General features: G+C 48.4%; 1 protein-coding gene across 2 annotated transcripts in view; it reads left to right on the forward strand.

The window, feature by feature from the left end:
- Positions 1-6805: 6805 nt before the first annotated feature.
- CREB3L2 (cAMP responsive element binding protein 3 like 2) overlaps positions 6806-24130 on the forward strand; it is a 77218-nt gene continuing 59893 nt past the window's right edge. For both annotated transcript variants that reach the window (XM_087766378.1, XM_087766379.1), the window contains exon 1: positions 6806-7036. In XM_087766378.1, the coding sequence (XP_087622504.1) occupies positions 6929-7036 (108 nt within the window). In that variant the 5' untranslated portion in view covers positions 6806-6928. The remainder of the gene's footprint in view (positions 7037-24130) is intronic.

Below are 24130 nucleotides of genomic sequence, written 5' to 3' on the forward strand. Positions count from 1 at the left end.
TGGCTCAGGATGGGAACAGAGCTGAGCTCACACAAGGTATAGGATTAGGTGCCAACAAAGGAAAATATTTGCTCAAGAACTTCACCTTCTCTTGTTTTTCCGGTTGTTCTATTTAAAGTTGCTAGTACACTTTTAAAGATTGATCTGCTAAAAAGACAACACATACCTACTTTGAGAACACACTGTTTGAAAAGCAGTGCAGTATCTTGAGTGTTCCAGTGGGGTTTTTTTTATGGCTAGGTACTTTCTCTGTGAGGAAACGTTAAAGAATGGATGTGGTATCTACGGAGTTAAATACAGCGATACCTTGTTTATAACTCAGCAATGAGTTTTTTTCCACGCTGTCCCTTGGTAAATGGCATTCAGCTTTTGCTTGTCTGTCTTAACCTCTTGTGTAAACTGGATTGGGCAAACCCTGATTGCTTGCATCAACTGGGACATTTAGAAGTGTTTGACCTTATCAAGGAATTTATTTTATGTATTTATGGAGATAGATTGGCAGAGATAAAAAATACAGATTATGTCTTTTTAAAATGACAGAGCATTTTAACTAAGTATTTGGAGCATTTCTTAACAGCTCTGAGACAGCTATTCTGGTCTGCAACGCAGCTCAATAGTGTGGTCAGCAGGACCAGGGAGGTGGTAGTGCCCCTGTCCTCGGCACTGGTGAGGCCGCACCTCGAGTACTATGTTCAGTTTTGGGCCCCTCACTACAAGAAGGACATCGAGGTGCTGGAGCGTGTCCAGAGGAGGGCAACGAGGCTGGTGAAGGGTGCAGAGCACAAGTCTTATGAGGAGCGTCTGAGGGAGCTGGGGTTGTTTAGCCTGGAGAAGAGGAGGCTGAGGGGAGACCTTATCACTCTCTACAACTGCCTGAAAGGAGGTTGTAGCGAGGTGGGGGTCGGTCTCTTCTCCCTAGTAACGAGTGATAGGACGAGAGGAAACGGCCTCAAGCTGCGCCAGGGGAGGTTTAGGTTAGACATTAGGAAAAACTTCCCCGACAGGGTGGTCAAGCATTGGAACAGGCTGCCCAGGGAAGTGGTTGAGTCTCCATCCCTGGAGGTATTTAAAGAACGGATAGATACGGTGCTTGAAGACATGGTATAGATGGACTTGGCAGGGATAGGTTAACAGTTGGACTCGATGATCTTTTGGTGCTTTTCCAACCTTGGTCTTTTCCAACCTTGACGATTCTATGATTCTATGATTCAATGCCACTCAGTTATTTCTGTCAGTCTGGTGTAAGGTGTAGGAAACCCTCTTCTCCTGTGCCTGTTTCTGTGGCTGTAGCGTGCTGGTTTGAGGGAGACACCACGGGCATTGTGCCTGTGTTACACAGCGAAGAACGTTTTCAACTTTAGTTGAAGTGTGACCTGTGTTTGAGAACACAGACACAATTCCCCCAACCCCACGTAATGTGGAGGGTAACGAGAGGGCTATTTCAGTGAAGTGGGACTTGATTTCTTTGGCCAAAGCATCTTCTCTTGCTTCTGTTTCATGACGCTCAATTTCTGGGGACAGAGTACCAGGATGAATTAAGATTGCCTGAGGGCTTGGGCTGGTACAGAACTACCGGAGCTTTTTACCAGCAGGTACCTGGCTTGGGTTCTAACCTAGCCGAAAGACTTGCACCCTGGTGACCACAGGGTGCCCTGCGGGAAGGGGGTAGCTATTTGAGCCCGGACCCAGCTCTGCTGTGAAGCCCAGCAGTGCCTGTGGGAGCCTGGTAAAAGCCCATGCAGGGATGCCATGAATTGCAAAGGCAAGAAAGCTAAATTAGTGCTTTGAGAAGTCCCCAGGTACAGGAGGTAGAAATATTCTGGTAAAGGGAACTTGTGTTTCTGTCAGTGTACCCATTATGCGGTTTTAGTGGTAGGCTGTCTCCAGTACTGGCGATCCCACTTCTTTCACGAGTATTCATGTCAGAAAAGGAATATAACACCAGGATTGTGGGAAGAAAACGTCACTATTCTCAAGCACACCTTTTATTTTTAACTCTGAAATTTCTGTGGTGGAAGCCTTTTTGCCAACTAGTTGAGCATGTCTGTGCATACAAACTAAGACTTGGTGGCTGTTTCATCTTGGCGATGGTGAGCTTCTCTACACAGCAGTGTGATTTAGATCTCATTTACACATGAAATTTGCTTTGTTAGTGCATTACCAGGTAGTGGGTAGTGCAAGTAATGTGTTTGCACATTGACACACAAAGAAATCAACTTTCACAGAGTTTCTACAGAGACATCCTCTTGTGGGAAATGTGTGTTAAGTGTGTGTGAGGTTTCTCTCTTCTGCTTGTTGCTTTACGTCCCAGGTGAAAAATCAGCACATTACCATACTTTGCCATTTCAGAACAATCTCCAGCAACTACGGTGATTAGAAATTGATTGCTTGGTCATTCTTTGTGTTTTTAGTCCTGAAGTTTGTGCCCTGTACTCTTTAAGAGGTGCGAAGTTTGTTGAAGAATCCTTCTCTAACTGTGGCCATTTTCTATGGCTTTCAAGGGGTAAGATTTTTCATTTGTAGCTGGTCCAAAACCTAGCAATTGTTATCCTGTAGGCTCTGTTGCTATTTGTTCTTTTCTTGCTGGTTGACTTTTCAAACTTACTTGAACAGAATGGCTGTAGAAAACGGATGGTTATCTTGATCCTGGTTGTCACAAGTCAGAAAAATGTCACCTGTAAATATTTAATGAGCCTTTGTGCAACTGACCTGATCGAGAACTGAGTAATGCTGCGGTCGCAGGAGTCGTGGCTTCTGTAACCCGGATCCGCAAGGAAAAGAGAGCACCTTTCCTTTGCCAGGCTTTCTGTGACTTATTAGGCTTGTATTATTGCTAACTTTTTTCTTTGCTATTTAGAGTAAGTGGTGTTTGTTTGGAGCTCTGCCGTAACAGCCTCCTCTTTCTTAGCTAGTTTGTTTTTCTGTGTGGGTTTTCTATATGTTTTTTCTGCGTGGGCTTTCTGCTCCTTGCAGAAAGGCAACAGCATGCTCAGTAAAAGAAAGCTGAACTCCTCTCCCGTCAGCCCTATTGCTGCAGACAATAAACCCCCACCTTTTTATCTTCTTGTAGGTTGTCGGTCAATTTTTGCTCTGTCCCCCTGTGCTGGAGAGTGAGTTCAAACCCAGTTCAGAAGTCTGTGGTGAGGAAATGGTCTTACACAAAAGGAGAAATAAAACTTCTCTCAGAATTAGACGCGTTGGAACTTAAAAATACTACTAAAGCTGCCCAAGCAGGAAAGTTATGAAACACGGAAAAACAGCCTGTGTTTTCAGCATGCTAGTAACTATGTAAATCTACACTTAAAATCCTCCAAGCAATATGGGAAAAAGTTAGGAGGACAGTTGTGTCTGTATAGTGTTCTTGCTGGTTTTGTGGTGCTTTCCACAGTGCCTGATTTCTGGTGTCGTGTCAGTTTGTGAGCAGCAGCGCGTGACACATTAGACTGCTATCCCATGTGTTGTATCAGGACACTGAATAATTAATATTCTCTGGAAAGGATTAATTTCCTCCCCTTTTGTCTCTTCCTTCTTGGTGCCCTGTATGGGTTGCCAATTTTTAGCAGAAACTTGCTAATACAGATTTCTTTTCCCGAGAAGAACTGGTGCTGCAGCACAAAAACTTCAGCGTGGTCTATATGCTGTTAGTTGCTGCCATACAGGGCGAATTGGTCATACTTCCTTACAAAGTCTCAGGGAATTGTTTTAGGAACATTGAAGCTCAAAAATGAGATGTAGCTTTGAACGCTAATTTTAATAATATGGCAGGAACTGGGCAGGATGCCCAGTTAGCAATGTCTAGTCACTAGTTACCAATATCATGGTTTATGTTGGTGAATAGCCCCAGAAATGGATAGTCTTTGTGTATCAAAATATTTCAGTGGCCAAAGAAATCTTCCAAGATGCTTATGAGTACACAGCAGCACTGTGTACCACAGCACCAACGTTACAACAGAGCCCTGGGGAAGTGCAGAGCGGGGAGAGACACAATTTTACGTGATGCAAATTGAGTGGAAACCTTTGGGAAAAGCAGCACGCTGTTTACCCAGGGTGCCTAATTTCCCGTCAGTGCTTTATGTATGTCTGTTGTTCCCCCTTGGGTACTGTGCAACTTGTTTTCTAAATAAGTATTTTTTCCTGAGAAATGCGTTAGGATGAGAAAGTTCAGCCCAGTACTCTTGGTCAAATACCAGTTCTTAAGAGACCCTCATCCTCAGCATGTTCAGCAAATGAAGTTGCAGCCACCCCGTCAGCACCTTCTTTTTTCTTTTAGGGTGGCTTTTATTTTGTTGGCTTACAAGGCAACCATGGCTCTCCCTTTAGGCTTCTCACATGGGCAAAACATTAATTTAGTGCCCCAGCCCAAAGAAATTCTCTAGTCACGGCAGTAATTTTAGAAGGATCTGTGGTCAGCGAACAGAGCAATGGAGAGCCTTTTGTTAAATGAATGATCACAAGGCCACAAAAGCTTTGAAAGTAAGAATGCATCCAATTAAACACGGAGGTTTCTGGACGAGGAATTGACCTTTAAAAGTTTCACAATTTGCATCTCCAGACTGGCACAATGTAATTGCTTTGACAACAGTGCCTGACAGTGCCAGGGCACAAGAAGTTTGTACCTCTGGTCAGGCTCGCCAAAGTGGTAGGTAGCAATTCAGGCGCTAATAATTTGGCTTTAGATGTTTTCTGTGCTGCTGAGGGCATATACTGGACTGACCTGTTTCACAATGACTTGAAATCAATGACTTGGGAGCAAGTCCAGAGGAGGGCCACGAAGATGATCCGAGGGCTGGAGCACCTCTCCTGTGAGGGGACAGGCTGAGAGAGTTGGGGTTGTTCACCCTGGAAAAGAGAAGGCTCTGGGGAGACCTTATAGCAGCCTTCCAGTACCAGAAGGGGGCCTACAAGAAAGCTGGAGAGGGACTTTTTACAAGGGAGCGTAGAGATAGGACAAGGGGTAGTGGCTACAAACTGAAAGAGGGTAGATTTAGATTAGCTATAAGGAAGAAATTCTTTACTGTGAGGGTGGTGAGGCACTGGAACAGGTTGCCCAGAGAAGCTGTGGCTGCCCCATCCCTGGAAGTGTTCAAGGCCAGGATGGATGGGGCTTTGAGCAACCTGGTCTAGTGGAAGGTGCCTCTGCCCATGGCAGGGGGTTTGGAACCAGATGTTCTTTAAGGTCTCTTCCAACCCAACCCATTCTATGAAACAACTCATCTTTGCAGATCTTTGGTTGGGGCGGTTAGGGATTTTCCCTTCGTATTCTTCACCAAAAAATGTAGCTTTTGTTAAGCTTTTTAAAATTATTTTTTATCAAGTCAAAAAGACTCATAAATCTTAAAGGGTCAACCCTGAAAAAGTCACCATTATTTTTCCTCTTCTCGTTGCTGTTGTGCCTGATGGGCGATGGGAAGTCCTTATGACTTTGTTGTCCTCAGCGGGCTAGTCTGGGCTCTCCGTAGCGAGGACTGTGTCACTTACGATGCACAAGGGTTTGCTCTGTGTGTGAATGAAAGTGGCGCGTCACAAGAGATGAAGGCTAAATGGGAGGTCCGACCCGCAGAAGAGAGAGAACTTGTTGAGAAACCCAGTTACGATTCATGCACGATGCGGCGTGGAAATGCCAATTAGCGTTGAACTGACCCACAGCGAAATGCCTTGACTGAGTTCCAGGAGCTGAAATGAAGCACTGAGGAATGCCCAGTTTCTTGAATCATAAAGATTTGGCATCTTTCATTTTTAAACAACGATGAAATGTCAGCGTTGTCCCTGCTTGGCATGAAAGCAAGTCTTAAAATACCAGGATTTCCTCTTGACTGGGATTACTTTCGCTGCTGGTTGGTTAGCGCGCTGGGAGCGGTGTCGGTCAGTCAACAGCGTGCTCCTTGCTGCGAATGCCATGGCTGCACAGTCTGAGGTGCAGTTCATCCTGAAGCAGCACAAGGTACACTGGGACACGTCTTTAACGAGCAGGTAAGCTCTGCTCGGCCGTGTCAAATCCTGAGCGTTTCCCGTCTTTCAGGCTTCCTTTTTAACTAAATCAAAAGACCAAGTGCCCGGTGACTTCACACCGTAAGCCCTGTAAGCCCCACGAAGTCTGTGTGACCCGGCAGCGGGGCGGCTGAGGGGATGGCGGGGGCCGCCGGGGGCCGCCCCGGCCCGTTCCCCCTGAACGCTCGGCTCGTGACTGAGGCACGGCGGCCTCCCCCGCCTCCCGCGGGCGGGGAACCCCCGGATCCGCCTCGGCCCGGCGCGGTGACCGCTGGAGGACACAGCCAAAGCGCTGGGGAGGGGGCCGCAGGCTCCGGGGGAGGGTCCGCCGGGCGTCGCGCTGCCCCCGCGGCGGGCAGCTCCCCGAGCCGGCAGGCGCCGCTGCGCGCCCGGCCCTCAGACACCGCCGCGGCGGGGGCGGGGCGGCGCGCGGCGGCTGCAGTCTTGTCGCTGCCGCGTTGGCTGGCGCGCCCGTCGCTCTCGGCGCCCCCGGCGCTCCATTGGCCGCGCGGGGCACGGGGCTCTCCCCCCCCGCCCCGCGCCGTGACGCGCGGGGGCAGCCCCCGCCCACAGCCCGCAGCCGGAGCCGTGCGGGGGCCGAGCGCCGGCTGGGGCGCGGCCCGCCGGCCGGCCGCGCTCCTCGCCCCCGATTGGCGGCCCCGGCGGCGGGGGCGTGGCCGGGCGGGGGCGGGGGCGCGGGGGGCGGGGGCGCGGCGCGCAGCTGGCGGGGCTGACCCGCCCGCCCCGGCGCCCGCACACTCCCGGTGGCGGCGGGGAGGCGGCCTGAGCGCGGCGCCGGGCCCGGCAGCGGAGGGCGAGCGGCTCCGCGGCCCATGGGAGCGGGCGGCGCGGCGTGAGCCGGCCGCCGCGGGTGGGCAGGGGGCAGGCAGAGGGGGGCGGCGGATCGGCCGGCGGGGGTGCCCCGTTGCTTGCGGCCGCCATGGAGGTGTGCGAGAGCGGCGGGGAGCAGCCGCCGCTGCTGCACTGGGACCGCAAGCTGAGCGAGCTGTGCGAGCCCGCCGACCCCGACACCCTGCTGTGCCACACGGTGAGGAGCGGCGGGCGGGCGGCGGGGCCGCAGCCGCGGGGGCGGCTCCGGGGGGCGCTGCCCGGCCGGAGCCGCCGGGGGGGCGGGGTGGCTGGGGCGCCCCCCGCGGGCGGCCGCCCTGTGGGGGGCTGTGGCGAGGGTCGTGCCGGGCGCCCTCGGCCTCCCCTTGGGGCGGGGCGTCCCGGTGGGGGTCGGTGCCGGGCGGGTGGAGGCGCCGCGGCCGCAGGCCTCCGGCCAACCGGTGCTGGCCCGCCGCCTGTGCCCGGGGCTGCCGCCTCTCCGGGCCCGGTCCGGCCGGGGGGGCGCGGTGCCCCCGGGCAGGCGTTGGGGCCGTGGCTCGCCCCGTCTGCGCCGGGTGTCACAACTTCCGCAGCCGTTGGCGGCTCCTGGCAGTCGGGGCCGCGCACCCCTCGCTCCGCCCGTCGCCCCCCGTCCCCCTGCGCCGGCCGGGAGCCCGGCCCAGGCCCCGCCGGCTCCCCGGGGCGGGCGGCCGTCCTCCCGGCCGGGGCTGCCTCTTCCCCCGCAGCGCTGCCGGCCTCTCCCGGGGGTCCCGTCAGGAGCCGGCGCCCGCGTCTCCCCCTCCCAAGCGAGGCTTCGCCCGCTCCCCGGCCTCCCCCAGCGCAGGAGGGAGGTGACAGAAGGTCCCGGCAGCCGGGGGCGGGCGGCGTGAGCCGAGGGGCTCCCCTGCCCCGGCGCTCGGAGCCTGGTCGTCGGCCGTCGAGCCAGCGTCGGAGAAGTTAACTATCCCATAGGCGTGCCATGAGGGCTCTTCTAAAGGCATCGATGGAATCCTTGCTTGAGTGGTTTTGAGGGCCAGCGCATGAAGTTTCTGGGGTTTTTTGGGTTTTTTTGGCTGGACTCCCCATATTTTTGCTTGTGCAAAATACATGGTTAGGACAATCCCAAAGAAACACGTCTTGTTATCTCTGCTCTCTTGTTCCTCTGTTAATCCGGAGGCATTTTGCAAGCGCAAAGATACAACTCTATAAAGCTGCATAGGTGCAAATCCTAAGTGGAAGTGAGCTCGCCCGCTTCGGGACAGCGTGCACGGAAGGCTCCTCTACTCCACCGTTTGTGCAAAGCACAGGGCAGTCGAGCTTGGTGCAGTTGTCGAGCACGTGCTCGAATGGAGACCCAGCGTAACATGGTGGCGGCGACTAGCGTGTGGCAGAGAGGCTGAGGAAAGGTGCTGGGCAGCTGCTGGTGCGTGCTCTGCGTTTCTTCCTCGTACCTAAGAGAGCGATGTGCAAATACAGTCACTCCACAGAGGGGGACCCACCTCTCCTCGTGGGAGCAAGGGCGATCCCCCAGCGCGATGCGCGGCGAGGCAGCGTGCTGGCACTGCGCGGAGATCTTGGTGTTAGTCGTGAACGGCAAACAAGGAAAATCTTGTTTGTTGTGTGTGGTAGGGGGTGGCCTTACTGATCCGGGATCGTGTCCGTCACAAGCTCCGAACCTCGTTTCAGCAGGAAGCAAGCCTGCTGCAGGCGTGACTGTCTTTAAATGTTGTTTGGCTTCTTTGTTGTTGAAAATTCTTGGGCTTTCTTGCGCAATGTGTATCTTCTGGTGGATCCGGGGAAAAGCAATCGTGTGTTATGGTGGGTTGTGGTGGTTTTTTTTTTTTTTTTTTTAAAGAGCCAGCAGGAACACTTACTAATGGAAAGCTCTTCCTTCAAGCAGCTGTTTTCTTGTGTTTTTTTCTTTAACAAGGCACAGTCTTTTTCTTTAACAAGAGAAACGTTGTGAATGAAATGAGGGGCTCTTCAGAGAGTGCTCCCGCTCGGATTTTACAGTTGTGCTGGGATACTTCCTCCTGTTTTGTTTGGATCCTTGTGATGAGAATGGAGTTGCCACTCTTAACTTTTGTTTTCTTATTTAGTGTTCTCATATTTTTTTTAATTAGTGCCCTGAAGGAGATCTTGTGCTTGGTCTAGAACTTGTGGCTGCAGTGACACAGATATGCGTGTTTTCTGCCCTAGTTCAGGGAGCCTGGGACTTGGTTTTAAGTGTGGCGTGACAAACAAAACATCCTGGTTGTCTGGTGGACGGAAATGTATTGCTTTTCCTCTGCTGTTTTCAAGTTTTATTTGGGATTTTAAGCTTCAAATGCTGCAATGGTGTGTGTTTCATCGCCAGATCTGCAAAACCTTGGGCTGTGACACCCCCCTCCTCCCCCCCCCCTTTGGGAGTAACATTCTACCATTGATTTGTTTGTGTGGTTTTTTGTTTAATAAGGATTTTTTAGGTGTTTAAGACTTCTTTAGACCACCTTAAAGTCAAATAAAAAGTGTGAAATCAATTTATCTTTTTTGTTGGCTTTGGAATTCTTCCGAAAGAAGCTATCAGTAAAAAAATAAAAGCAATGAAATGCTATGGATAAAGTAGGTGTAGTGGGGTATTAGGAAAAAATTGAAGCTTTCTGAAATTATCATTCCCTGGGGGGGAAAAAAGCACATGTTTCTGCCCGTCAAACTTTTTCTTTTGTAAAGTATATCCTGCTGTGTGGAGGAAAATACTGTGCTTGATATCATGAAACACAAGTTCTCCATTTACCTCTGGCCAAAGCTTCATAGAATCATTTTTAAAAACAAAGCAAACAAACAAAAACCTCTGGATGAAACATCTGTTCTTCTCCTGGCTTATGCTTTCCATCTGGGAGGACTGGTTTGAAGCAGCTGGTTCTGCTGTGTTTGTAAACCTATTGCAGGGTGTTTCTGAAAAGATCAAGGTGATGAGCAGACCCTCCTACGCTCTATCTGTGTGAGTGCCCACCGCCTGTGCTGTCATCCTCGCGGCTGAGGAAGACGTGCCCTGTGGCATCTTCTGGTCTTTGCGCACTCCTGAGGTGTCTCACAGCTGGATGTGCAAGTCTGCATTCAAGAAAACTTGTGAGTGGGCTTAGGAGAGGTACCTGGGCTCGTCACCCAGCCCTAGGAGCGTGAGCTGGGCTGGCGAGGGCGAGGAGGGAGATGATGATGACTGAGGGGAGAGCTCACAAGCAGGAATGAAGGATCTGTGTCCTTTGGCAGTCAGACCTGTGTGTGCACACAGGCACAGGTGAGAATTATGTGCCAGCTGACTTTTGTGTATTTTAAGTTAAATTTTAACCTTTTTACGACCATAAAGGCTGTTCCTGGCTCTGATTGATTTGAAGCTAGTAGACAATTGTGAAAGTATGCATACGCTTAAATACTCAACCTCTATTTTAAACTGTTCCAGCCTGCCTTAATTACCAGGGCTGAAATCTAGCCTCCCCGGGGATTTACATTTCTCTTTAACAGCTGATGATTTCACCAGTGCCTGAAGCAGCATGAGGAGCGGTTCCCTCGCTCCGCTGGTGCTGTCGGTGATGTCATCGTCTGTGCTGGGAGAAACTGGGACGTCGAGGAGCTCAGCTCTGGCGTTGGCAGGCAGCAGTCCTAGAGGTGGCTCATTAAAGTCTTCACGGTTTATAGTAATCACCTGGGTGCCAGATAGCTCTATAGCGGTTATTTTTCAAGAGTGGCTTAGTTTCCCCCCATCTAAGAAAAGGCTGAAAGGTTTCCCAGAGGTGTGTTCATGGCACATGTGATGTGTCTGCGTATATAATCTTCATATGCCCTGTAGCTTGTTATGATTGTGTGTCAGTAATACCGTACCCTGGCATTGTGCAAGGTATTATTATTCTTATATGATTTTTCTTTTTCCTGGCAGTCGAGCAGAAAGGAAGCGCAAAGCCTGCCACTACCCAAAGGGAGCAGAAGTGCGGCCAGGTTGCAAACTCTTCACCTTTGGGCCGCTGCTGTTACTTCCCGTACCATGCAGGCGGGCTTGAAGTGGGAGAGCTCTGCTTGCGGTCGTGGGTCTCCGTTGGCGTTGATCCGCGGTTGTACGCGGCCCAGCTGGGATGGCATCTTCCGTGACAAATGCCAGATCTGATGCAGATGGATAAGTCTGAAAAACACGCTGTGAAATGCCAACTACCTGTCCCATTGCTGGATGACAGCTGAAAGGCAGATGGTTCTTACGAACCTTTGACATTTAAAACCTCCTTATTTAATACTGAGGAGGCAGTCTCTTTTTCCCCCCATTTTCATGGTTATTTTAACACATTAGCTGCTGGCTGCTGCTTCCAGATGGTAGCAAAATGCAGCTGAATGTAAGTATGACTATGATCTTGGCGTGGCAGATGTAGAACTGCACCTGCCCTACAGGTACATGGGGCCAGCGGCTGGATTAAATATTTAGGACTGAATTCCCAGATGTCATGTCGTGGGTGTCTTGATGATGAGTGGTTAACTGGAGGATACTTCAAATGTTAAGTAGCCCAAATTGCTTATTCTTTAAAGAGCCTGACTATTGAACTTGAAGCTCACATGAAAAAATTGAAATGCCTCAGATACCACATTGCTGATGCCATTGTCTCAGCGGTGTCTGAGCTCAGCAAGCCTGTTGCCGTGTCGCCGGTGATGCTGTGGACAGCTCAGCCCTGGAATATGGGTGCAGTGTAGGTCGGCATGAGCGGAGGAGGTGTCCCAGGCCTCGGCTACCAAATTGCCATCCACCTGCGAGAGCAAAACTAAAACAATCCGCCCCTGAAGGTTAGTGTTCAGGATTGTGATTGTCAACTAAGATGAGTTGGGGAAACTTTGAGCCGGCCTCCTTTCCTCAGATAAAAATTGCCCGTTACAAGCCTCTGAACCTCACAGGGAGCTTGCCGTGACTCATTTCCTCTGCCACAAAAACGATGGTTGCTGTTACTTCGTGTTCTAATGAGTTCTGCAGAAATGCTGCCTCTGAATGAGCTGCCAGGGATTGCCTCTAGTTTTTGGAGTATGGCAGTGGCAGTAGTTAATGTAAATGGACAGCAGGGCTTGGTTTTTACAACCTGTGTGTATTTAATTAAAAGTTGCGGTTACCGCAGCATGTATGGACGTAGAGCTGGCTGTATCTTATTTTGTGGTGGCTGCATGTAGCGCTCTTTAAAATCTGGCGTCAATATAGTCTGATCCATTATTATTTTTTTTTTATTTTTATTTTGGTTGGGGGAAGGTACTTCATTTATTTAAAAGTAGGGTTTGGCCTGTTGCCTTCTAACAAGAAAGCTGAAATCTCTCATTCTTTCTTCTCTACACACCTGCATATGGAGGACCAGACAGCTAACTTCAGGTGAAATATTTGTGAAATTAGTACTTTCAGGGATTTTGCCAAAATCCGTCAGTAAATAGGGAAAAATATTAAAGTGAGATTTTTAAATAGTTCTATACAGACTTCACACAAAGTAGTAGTGTTAAGTTTTGAGATTGCCTTTCTATATTAAAAAAATCAAGGTCACAACTGCTGAACAGCGAAACTAGTTGTATTCATTGCCTTGCACTGAAAGCCATTTCCCGCCCCCCTGCCCCATTTTCTTCACGAATTTAAATAAGAAAGCCACTTCAGTGTGCCAACGGTATGTCAGGTACTCGTAATAGGTCTAAATGATCCACAGTTCTTCTAAAAGCTCAGATAAACACAAGTGGATACTCTGAAACTTTACCCTCGTATTTTCTGACAGTTAAAATTAGAAAAATAAGGGTATTGAGTTGCTGGGTGGTTTCATTTGGACTGGCTGTAACTGTATAGTGAAGTGCTTGATCTGCAGTGAGGATGGGAGCTGGAAAAAATGTTAGTCTGTACTGGGACTCACTTTGGAGCATGGTAGATAAGAATGAGCCAGTGTTTAATGTACAAAAATACTATTTTTTTTTTCCTGATGGACGTGACTGATCTGCACTGTCCTCTGTAAATGTTTCCTTATTTTGGAAGGCTAGTCGTTGTTAAGCGTGGAGCAGGTCCTGCACGATAGCTGGGGTAAAGGAATTTCATTCACGGTGTTACCAGACAGGGTTTTCTTGTGTCTGGAGTTGTTTAACTTATCTACAGGGATGGGGGGAACTTGCGGTCTTTGCAGGTCTTTGTTCGCACTGTAAAGAGTCCCTTCTTTGGGGTCTTTCATAGCTGGGGGTTAAGTAAGTTTCCACTATCCTGGGTGGTTGGGGGGGAGATGACCAGTTTTTTATTAAAGCAGTATCACTTTTTATAATCGTCTGTTGAAGAGGCCGATCTGACTAGCTGCAGATCCCAGCTGGGGCTGTGCAGTTTTTTAATTTGATCTTTTTGTGTCCCTCTTGCTTTCTGACTTCAACTGCAGCAGTTAATATGTGCCGTATTTCTCCTCCCTGACAAGTCTGCCTTCGTACTTTTACTTGTATGCTGTGAGATCGGATCATCTTCAGGCCAGCTGTGACAAATAAAAATAAATATAAAATAAAGATAAAAATAAAGCAAATAGGCCTTTGACCACTGTACCACCAGCTCTGGCTGTCTCTTAGCTTGTCTCTGCTTCTTGCTGTGTGGCTGTCACCTATACCACCACCTGACAAAGCCACTTTATGTCCGAGCTGTCCGACAGATGTGGGAGGGGAGTAACTACTGCAGAATAAAATAGCTTCAGCGCCTTAGGAGCCACTGTGCGCAGCAGGACTGTGCTGTGGTGACACAAGGGGGTGCCTCTGGACTGGGGGGCTTGTAAGCTTCCCTTAACAGGCTTTTTTTGCAGAGCTAAGCTACAGTGGATGTGCTCAGCTTCGCTACGGCAGGAGCAGGGGGATGCCTGCCTCATGAGCTAGCACCTTGTTTGCAACGCAGTGCCTGTCACCCTGCTCGTGCAAGGGCTGAAGACCTACCCAGGGCTCTGAGTAAGGACTGCGGCACCTAGCTTGTGCTGCATCTTGCTAGCTGCTTGTCCCTCCAAAGCGCTGTGCGGTCTTTGTCACTGTGGGCTCGTTTTCCCTTGGTGCTTCTGCTACCAAGGTACCTCTAAGATACTTGGTGGTTGCTTTGAAAGTGAAGAGACGGTCCTTTGAAAGTCACCCTCTGACCGGGCGAGTTATCTGGCTGGCTTTGCACTTGGAGATAGACAGACTGTTTCCTCAGTCTTCGGCTGCTTTTCTCCCTTTTGGAGAAGGATCGCTTTGTGGGTGAGACTTCAGCAATTATTGATAGTCAGTCAGATAGGGTGACTAACCTCGCCGGGTGGCATTTTTCACAGGCTGCATTGGCTGCCTACCCTGAGCTTATGAGGTCCTCCCTTTAATTCCTCCGATTCCCTAGCGCAGCTCTCCTTTTTCCAAGGGAGATGGGTTCTGGGTGGATCCCCGAGGGGCTCTCTCGCGATAGAGCTCTGCATCTCATTTTTCAGGGAGGGCACGTTCATTTCTGCTGTTGCTCCCTATTCATCTCTCTCTGAATCATGGAGATGAGAAATCATGCTTTCTGGATGCCCTTTGGCTGCGTTTTTTCTGAGTGACAAGACCTGACAGTGCGGTTCTGCACCTGGATGTAACCTCAGGCTGTTGTGGCAGCTGCCTGGGAGCTCATCCAGTTGTAAAATGACTTTCTTGCAAGAAATTAGCTTTCAAGGGTTATCAGTTCCCTGATGCAGCTTACCCTGTAGCAGCCCAGGTACTGGTGCTGATGTGAGAGGGCAGGTAGGAATATTTGACTGGGGAACAGGTGGTGGAACTGCATTTTTGGGCTAAAGGAATGTGCGGTGGGAATAGTCTGGGTAGCTTTATGGGTTGTGCTTAGATGTAATCCTGATGTGTGTGTATTTATTTGATACCAGTGGACTATTATTTGGATGTCACTGGAAAGAAAGGGGATTACCTGGAGGAGGCAGTTGTTCAAGGATCAGTAGGAAAAAGGGTTGTTTGAGAAGAGTGTGGATATGTAGCAGAGCAATGGACAGACCTGAGCTTCAAAGAAGCACTGATGTTGGATCCGGTCGATGGTACTGCCACCCATCCGTGATGCCGAGCGTTGGTGAAAAGTGGAGGCTGTCTTGGCTGCGAAATTTTGTCTTGTATGAAAGTGAGAGAAACGGTATGAGAAACATAAGCTTGGCTTATGGCCACATTTTTACTGGCAAATATCTTACCCTTTCACCTCACTTAAGCGAGTAATAGGCAGTAAAGAAGACAAGTCAAAAATGGTGAGGTTTAATAAGGTGTAGCAGAGGTGGGCATTGTGTCTGCTGTCTCCAGTCTGAGATACTGAGCTCTTTGTAGCTGGGACTGTCATTCTCTCTGTGACCTGTCAAACGTAGCTTGTGACCGCAGAAAAGAGTTACTGCATTGAGTTATATCAGTGCTAAATGAGTGCAGGAAGGATAAAAATGCTCTGTCAAATAAGGAGTGCTCCCTCTCATGAGAGCAAGTTGGGAAGCACAGAAGCAATGTGAGAAAATAAGGAAAGCTTGGTTAAATGGGATAGACCTGAATTGCTAGAGCTGTCCCCATAGCTGCCATCCGTCCAAATGTGTAGCTTAGTAGTGCCAGTGACTTTTCTGTGCCTTCACTCTGTCTTGGAAACTACTCACTTTTTTTTTTTTTTTCCCCCCATCTGCTGCTAACCGGCTTTCAATCTTCTGTACGTGATCCGGCTTTGCTGTGGTGACAAGCAAAAATGTAATGGAAAAATGTGACACCCACTTCATCTCTTTCCTCTCTGCCAAGGAAAAACATTCCTCTGCAGCTGCGCTGGGGCTGGCTTTGTCCTTTCATGCAATCTGTTAGTCATATGGGATGAGAAATAGAGACCAGGCGGCTCTGATAACCTCTTTGGGAGCCTTGGGCAGGCGCGTGGCGTGGGGAGCTTCAGCCTTCCTTCCTTGCAAAGTCTGGTGTGTCCCGAGCAGAGATGCAGGAGGGAGGTGAGTTGGTGTTGGTGGAGGCTTCTCCCCCACAGCATAGGGGCAAAGAGCAATATTGCTGATACGCTGTAGTGGCTCAGCTGGAGCTGTACGTGCTGGGTGAGTTCCTCTCTTGCAGGACAAGCCCTGGCTGTTCGGTGACACCCTGGAGCACTCATTTCCCAGCTCTTGCTGGAGTGGCAGTTGGCTGCAGAGGTAAGGTGAGTGCTCCCTCGTGTGAGATGGGCTGATCTTGAGTAGAGAGGGGGAAGGTCACATGCCCTTGTTCTGCACCGAAGCTATTGACTGCTGCCCCTGTTTTTGGATGTAGGCAGGGTCTTCAGCTGTGGCAAAATGCTTTTAAGCATGTGGTGGCTTGTGAAGCAAGGAGAGCATCTTTAAACTGCTGAGACTTGGAGTATCCTGTTTAATTTTCCTCTAGCGTTGGGATGCTGTGATGCAAAGGTCTGTAGAAAAGAGTGGGGAAAAAGAGCAAGGCTCTTTGCACTACCATATGACAGGAGGATGACAGAAAATGGACATCAGCTGAAGTGAGAGAGGTTCAGACTGGTAAGGAAAAATGGCTTCACTGTGAGGATAGCTGAGCACTGGAACAGGCTGCCAAGAGAGACTGTGCCATCTCCATCCTTGGAAGCCTTTAAGAACTGACTGGATAAAGCCCTGAGTAAACTAGTCTGAGCTTAGTGCTGACCCTGCTTGGGCAGGAGGCTGGGCTAGAGACCACCTGAGCCCCTTCCAGCCAGAGCTGTGCTGTGGCTCCATGGCAGTCCTGGACCCAAGGCACTGCATTGCTCAGGTCTAGGTACTGCATTGGTAGGCAGTTGTCTGATCCACGAGATTTTCATGTCCCCATTAAACTACTAAGTGACTGAGGCCACTTGGTTTTGCTGATGGTTTTTTGTTGTGGTTTTGTTTTGTTTTTGTTAGGAAACTATTGTTTCTGATGACCATGGTTTCACAGAGGCAATGCCTTTTTTTTTTTTTTTTTTAGTTCTGGTTTGGATTTACTGAAATGGGAGAAGGAAAACTGGACTAAGTTCCAGCTGTCCTGAACAAATGCTTGTTCTGTGCATATGTTTTCCTTCTGTGCAGCACACGTGATGTGCAGAGTTGTGTGTTGGACTTGTGGTTTGTTTATGCATCCATAATTTTTTTCAGGACTTTCCTGGTAAAATTCTAGGTGCCTTACCTACTTGCTCTTCTGTCATGTGATATGGCTGTATAAGAGCCTACACCATTTGCTTCAAGGCTGTTTGCCTTTGTGTAACCTCATATCTATAAGGATTGGCTACTACCTGTGCTATTTCCTCTTTGTGGCTAACCCTGAAACTGTAGGTGTGGGAAGAGACCACCCTGCCTAGTAGCTTGTATGACTTGTTGGAGGAGGTGTTGTAGACCTAAAACCTGAAAAACAGCCAACAACAACAAAAAAAACCAAACAACCAAACAAACCCAAGCCATGAATACCAAGCATGCTGGTCTCTGTTCCTTCACCCCTGCAGTCCCGCAGTGAATTTCGTGCACAATGGGATCTTATCCCAAGGCTGCTTTTTTCCCCAGTCTCCTATAGATTCTTCTGTCGGCTTCAGTAATCTGCTTGCCTCTGATTTGATTTTGTGTGGGTTATCTGAAAATGTGTATTCTCATTTCTGGAGCTTCTGGTACCCACAGAAGAGATCTGTGTGAGTATGTGTAGAAACAAAACTCAGGAGCAGTAAAGAGCTGATCTGCTCCTCCAGCTGTTTTCGCAGCAGAAGCAGTGACATGACTATTGCCTTCGGGGAATGCTTGTGATAGTATGGACAGGACAAGATCTTCAGGAGGCACCAAGACTAAGAAGGTCATTATTTCTAGCAAACAGATGATACCTGACTTTCTTGTATCTGTCCTGGCTAGCAAAGGATGAAGACTGAGGAAAATATGTCGTCTAAACTGTCTGCTTTCATACCTTGTAATATGAGGCAGTGGCTGACTTTCTGCAAAACATCTGTCTTTCTCATCACGGGTGTGACTGGCCTAGTCATCAGTACTGATGGTGCGTCTTGCTCGAGCTCCTGCACCGCAGCTCCCTTCCCCTCCTCCTCTCTGCCATCCCCCCCGCACAGCTGTGTGCGTAAATCAGGGGTGGGACTGGTGTGGTGTTTGGGGCAGGCTGGTAAGTTGTATTTTTCAGAGAACAGGCACAAAGCATGAGGCTTTTTTTAAAAAAAAAAAAAAGAAGAAAAGAAAACCAAACTGACCCTGCCTATGTACAGCTCTGTCTCATCCCTCCTGCACTCCCTGGTGAAGTGCTGTGGGGGCAGAGGGCTCTGCTAGGGATGTCCATTTTGGCTGGCTGCACGACATCTGCCCTTCCTCTTGTCCAAAAGCATTTCCCCCCTCACCTCTCCAGACTGACGCCTGCATGTCTGCCTGCCCCCTTCCCTCCCAGCACCCCTGAAGGATCCGAAGCAGAGACTCCCTGGGAGGCTCCTGCCCGTGGTTACCAAATCAATGACAACATCTCTCCAGCGAGCCGGGGAGGGTGGGAGCTGGCGGCTGCAGGAGGGCTCCAGATGTGCGAGGGTGCTGCGCCGCAGGCCTGCCCTTGGGGTGCCCCGCCAGCAGCTGGAAGGCGCCGCTCAGGCGTGACTCCCCAAAGTAACGGGCCTGGCAGAAATGAGATTTGGCACTATTTTGAAGGCGCAAGCTTTCTGAATGCGAAACTTGTCTCCTCCGCATGCCTCGGTGCTTTCGCAGTTCTGTTTCTGTTTGGCTGGTTTGCTCCTCATGGCTTTCAGTGGATGCTGTCGATTACAAGAAGGACTAAAAGAAAGAAGAGAAGTCTTACTTTTGTACTTGCCCAGGGTGACTTGTGGCTTCTCATTTGGCTGTACTAATTCAGAGCAAAATTTCAGCTGGATTCCTATTGACTATTATCTTTCTCCACGGAAAAAGCGCAGCAGGGAGTCTGCTCTGGGACTTGGGAATGTTTCCCTATTGCTGTTGCTTGTTTGTTGGGTTGTTAGAAATATGTTGCAAAACCGCAGGGGAAAGATGGACTTAATTTATGTTGCTGGTTTTTTCTCAACTACAGACACGTCTGCAAGATCAAAACCAACAAAGAAGTGGCACTGACCTTGAAAACTGTGCAGTAAATGTCTTGATTTTTTTTTTTCTAAAAAATTAAAATTAAAGGCATTTCATGTCCAGAACATCTTTTCTAGCTTTAATGAAAAAGATTTGGAAGTCAGGCATACAGACAACTCTCTCCTTGGTACCCTGCTTGGAACAGCTTTTTGGCAAGATTAATTGGGGGTGAAAAAACCTACTTGGTTTTAAGATGTGGCTGCAGTGTTTAAGAGGGACATTATGTGATATGGTAGCTGGGATGGAGCTACAAGGAACCCCTGGACTCATTTGATTTTGTGTCAAATTTGCAGGTATTTAAGGGGAAAAAAGGAGGTTGGGAATATAGACAAGAAATGAGAATCCGCAGAAACTTGCATTGCTGAAGGCCAAGGGAAGAGACAACTGGAGCAGTTATTCAGTGCAGAAAGCTGTAAAGTCTGTATATCAAAGGAGCCAGGGTTATGACTGGGGATGGCCAATTAACCGTGCCGCTGTCATAGTGGTGATTAAGGCATTGAAAAGTACGGTTTGGGGAGATGCATGGAAGCCTGGGGCTTGTGGTGTCAGTATGCTACAGTTCGGCTGTGGGCTTTTCAATTCTTGACACCTGGATATCTGAAAGCAAGGCTAATTTGCGAGAATTCAAAGAACAACAGCAAAAGTAAGTGGCTGAAGTAGCTGGTTTATGAGGACAGATTAAAAACATTAAATGCCTATTGCTTCGACAGGTGTTTGGAAGAGGATGTGGAAGTGATATGATCACTTACGGTTTATGTTAAGCTCACACTAATATTATTATTGAGGCTTCTTTCTCAGTTTCATATGATGTATATAATGTAATTTTCGGTATCAGTACCAGAATAGAGAGTCTGCGAAAACTTTGGTTTCGGCTGTGGTTCTCGTACCGCACAGATAATGAATATCATTGTACTCACAGCAAAATCCCTTCAGAGCTTTGTGCTTGGAATAAAATTGTCGTTATTGTGAAAGGGATTATGAACCTTAAGCTGTCATTATACTATTCCTTTTTTAAACTAGTGTCCTTTGAAAATACTTTTTCTCTTTTTGCCCCAAGTAACACTTACACGTTAGAGAAGAGTAAAAAAGAATCAGTGTGAAGCAGAGGAGCTGATGATGATCAGCTAAGAATATCCAAGGGGAAAAGACAATGTTGGTAAGTGTAAGGGTAGAAAGGGGAGTTTTTTATGGTGTAATATGAAAATTAACCATTGTCAGTAATCAGGTTACAAAACTTCTTGTCACCAACAAGTCTGGATAACTGGAAGTTCAGATAGGCTGAAAGGTCCCAGAGGAGAAGTTTGGCTTGTCGACACTGATTTTTCTTGGGTGGTGACATCATGAGGAAATGTCTGAAAACATTAAATTGATTAAGAAAGAGTAAAGGGGAGGAAATAAAAGCTATGCACTGGAGATCCTGGTACCAAACATATTTAAAAATACAGAAAAGTTCTTGTAGGATTCCATAGTTAGAGTGGAAGGATATAGATATGATTTAACCCTGGTAGGTAGGATTTTATGAAAAGCAAGTATAGCCAGATAAACCTGACTTCATTCTTTGAGATGAAAAAAAATTGAAAGTGAACAGAGACATTTTGCAAGTAATTGGACATTTATTTCATTGTATTGATAAAAAAATTGTACCATAAAATGAGTGAAATTAAAGAGTTGACTCAAAGTAGTTGCTAATGGACAATTGGTGTCAGAGGCTAGATTTCTTTTTTTCTTTGCAAAAAGGTACTGGACAGGAGGCTTCTCAAGATTTTCATCCATGACCCAGAAGCGAGTTATGTATCTAGGAACAAAAAATGTGTCTGTACCTATGGGACAGGTGAATGCATATTGCAAATCAGGCCTTGGCAAATGGTCTAGAGTTTAGAGTAGACAAGCAACTCCATGTGCTCTGCTGGGGTGATTCTGAAGTAAAAAGATTTTTTTTGTTTTAAAACTCCACATTTTTCAGAATAATTTCTGTAGTTAACTTCAGTATACAGTGTTGGTGAAACCAGTGCTACTAAACAGTGTCCAATTCCTGAAGTTCAACTCTTAAAAAAAGGATATGGAAGAACTGGAAAGCATAACAAAAAAAAGGGGACGGGCTAAAAATATACTGGAGTTGGGGAAAAATGCTCATTTCTCAATCGTTGCAGCACACCCATGTTCTTTCCTGGAAGTTATATTTCAACAAAGGACAAATTATCAGACCCTATAAAAGGGTACCTCAGTGAAACATGGTGGATTGGGACATGTGGAAGGGTCAGATTAGGAAGGTTTCATAGTCCTTTCTAGCTTTAAATGCTGTAAAAATTTATTGCTGGGCCTGTTGACTCTCTGGATACTGCAAAGCAGAACATGCAGCAGCACCCTACGTGACTCCTTTAATCTGTCCAAATGCATCACAGCGTTTTGTCATTCTCCTAATCTGTGTTGATTTCAGTGAAGTATAAATAAATGCTTTAAGCTATTTTGAACTGCTTGCATTTATCATTGCACCTCTCGGTACATATATAAAAGCACACAAGACATGGGGAAGAGTAAGATTTCTGGTAGAAAAAGGCATTTGTCCCAAAATACAAAGCCACCTTTATGTACGTTCCCTCTTGGAGCTGAGGACCAAAGATGGCCTTGTGTTCCCTGTACCTCTGTCTGGAACAGACTGGCTAACACGCACCCGATCGGTGTCAGTTTGTCCAGGGTCTTCAGCCCTGGCAGGTGAAAGAAGGCAGAGGAAAGGAAGAAAGCAAAGCAGTTAGGGTGAGGTACCAATAGACTGAACGTATGAGGAGGTGGGATGAATACCCAGACAAAAAAGGAAAGTTTCTAGCTTTCATTTCAAAGGCAGAGCTAGTGGAAGTTGGTGGCTAATATGATCCCGGTTGTACCAATGGTACCAACTTTTACCCCAGTTTTTAATAGTGGAAGATTGTTGTTGTCCTTCTGCCTCTTTTGCCACGATACTACAAGCCTGTGCTTTTCTACACCACCATCTGGAGGAAGCTTAAAATCCATTGCCTGTGGCAGGCCTTACCTTGTTAATGTCTATCCAGAACTTTTGCAGTATTTTAATGAGCCTGGTAGTTTGTTTTTGATGCAGGGTCAGTCTCCCCATAGTTTATAGGGGACTTGTGCTTAATTTTGGTGCTCAGGTTGAGACAGGAGGAGGAGAGTGCCCAGGACGTTTGGGAAGGACGAGTAATTTTTCTTCCTTGGCATGTTTTGTATTTAGGTAGCTGGCAGGCAGAAGATGCTGCCTTAAACTGCTTCCATGGTATGGCATAACCTTCTCCAATGGTAGTGCTGCTTTGGTCTTTCTTTGGAATGTGCTAGCAGGGAAAATACTTTATTCAAGTATAGCGTGGACAGCAGATGTGGCTTGAAAATGTCTAAAAGCTGTATTGGAAACGGAGCGATTGCCAGGAGAGTGCCCAGCTTCTTTAAAGCAGTGTTGCTTCTCCTTTTGGCGTAAAGCTCCCGGCGTGCCTGTGATGTGTTGGTGTGGGGGGGAGCTGCCGCGCTCATGAAGCGGCCCCTTCCTGACCTGCTGCTCAGCATCGGGTGCCTCCTGGCGAAGCACTGACAACAGGTCTGGCTGGGAGTGAGGCTCCTCAGCTTGATGATCCTGTCAGGCTGGTCAGGCTCTGCTGGGTCTAGCAGGAGAGGCTGAGGCTACGTGTGCTGCTGGGAGTCACCGCTCACACCTGGCTGAGGACAGAATAGATGAGCACCCCTGGTCCTTAAGCCCTAGTTAATTTGTAAAGCAGAGGAGTACTCCTGTGACTGCCTTTGCCACTCTGCTGCGGAAAGATAACCTGCAGCAGCGGAGCAATAGTGCAAGACATGCAACGCCTTAAACCGCTCTGTGTGCCTGGATGTGTGCTTAGCCCGCTCCCGCCATTGATGCGCATATCTTTGCAAAGCTGCCTTATCTCATTTCTGCTTGGCATAGGCAGTGGAGCTGAGGTCCTCGCAACAGTAGGCGCTGCAGCGCGCGGTTGGCGCATTAGGAGCAGATCTCTGCTTGGACCAGGTGTGCCCATGCAGAAACCACGTGGAGCGGCAGTTCTGCTGTTCCAGGCTGCTGCCCTCACCCTTGAAGCAGCCTCTGGGGAGTTGGACACTTGGCTTATGGCCAAGACACAGAATAGAAAATATGGAAATAAAAGCAGAAGTGAGATGTAAAGCGTGCTTTTTTTTTTTCCTTCTATTTTTTCCCCCTGTCCTAAGAACAGGGAGTGATTTTTTTTTTTTTTTTTCTTTTTTAAAGACCCTGACTTTTCAGAGTACTGCTAGAATGCCTTGGAGGGGACTTTCTTCAATTATGTGTCCTCTCTTAATTGAGCCCTTTTAAGGCACTTTCAGGCAGGTGTCCCAAAAATCTTGATTCACGCTTCTGTGTAGATGTCCGGCAAGAGGTCTGGTGTTCGAGCTGGGCAGGCTGTGCTGTGTCAGTTTAGTCTAGCAGCAGGGAAGGAATGTAAGTCAAAGGCCCAGCCGGGGAGATGATCCGAAGCGAGTGAGCAGACACCAGAGAAAATCCGGACCAAGCAGGGGTGTGAAGAGACCTGGAGACAAATGGGGCAAGGAAGTGTAACGAGTTGTGCGCAGACCAGGCTGTGACTTCAGCGGTCTGCGATACGTACCAAAGAGAGATGGCTGTGCAGGACTGGTGCTGGGAAATGGCTGTTTGAAAAGCTTAGTCACTGGCAGATGCTGCAGTGTCTGTGAGCTTTAAGGTAGCACTGTGGCTACCTAGAATGTGTTCGTGCGCTGCTTTGCTTCAGAGCTCTTGCATTAAGTGGAGATATTTGAAAATGTCTCAGACTGGGGTGGGTTTGCCCCATGACAAGTTGCATCTGTACAGGGGCTGATCTCTTCCTCAGGACTTCGGAGGGGCGAGGGGCCTGGCGTAGAAATAGAGCTTGGTGCAGTGTCTCATAGCAACAGGGAGGAGGTAGCTGTCATGGTTTTCTTGTCTCTAAACAAATTGTCAAGGAGTTCTGTAAAGTACGGGGGCACAATTAATGTAACCAGCACTTTCAGGCTCCTAACCGCAGCTCTCGGCAGTCCCATTTGCGATCCACAGAGACACCTAAGCCCCAGCCATTAGTAAACATACAGACAAAACTGTACCAGTTTTCCCAGAACACGCTGCAAGTCAGTTTAGCCGGGGACCCAGCAAAGACCCACTTCCTTGAGCGTCCCCTGTTTCTCCCTGGCATGGTTTGAGGGGG

This window comes from Nipponia nippon, unplaced genomic scaffold (assembly GCF_047370975.1).
Source record: "Nipponia nippon isolate SJK-2023a ecotype South Korea unplaced genomic scaffold, ASM4737097v1 scaffold_3, whole genome shotgun sequence".
In the NCBI taxonomy this organism is placed as follows: Eukaryota; Metazoa; Chordata; class Aves; order Pelecaniformes; family Threskiornithidae; genus Nipponia; species Nipponia nippon.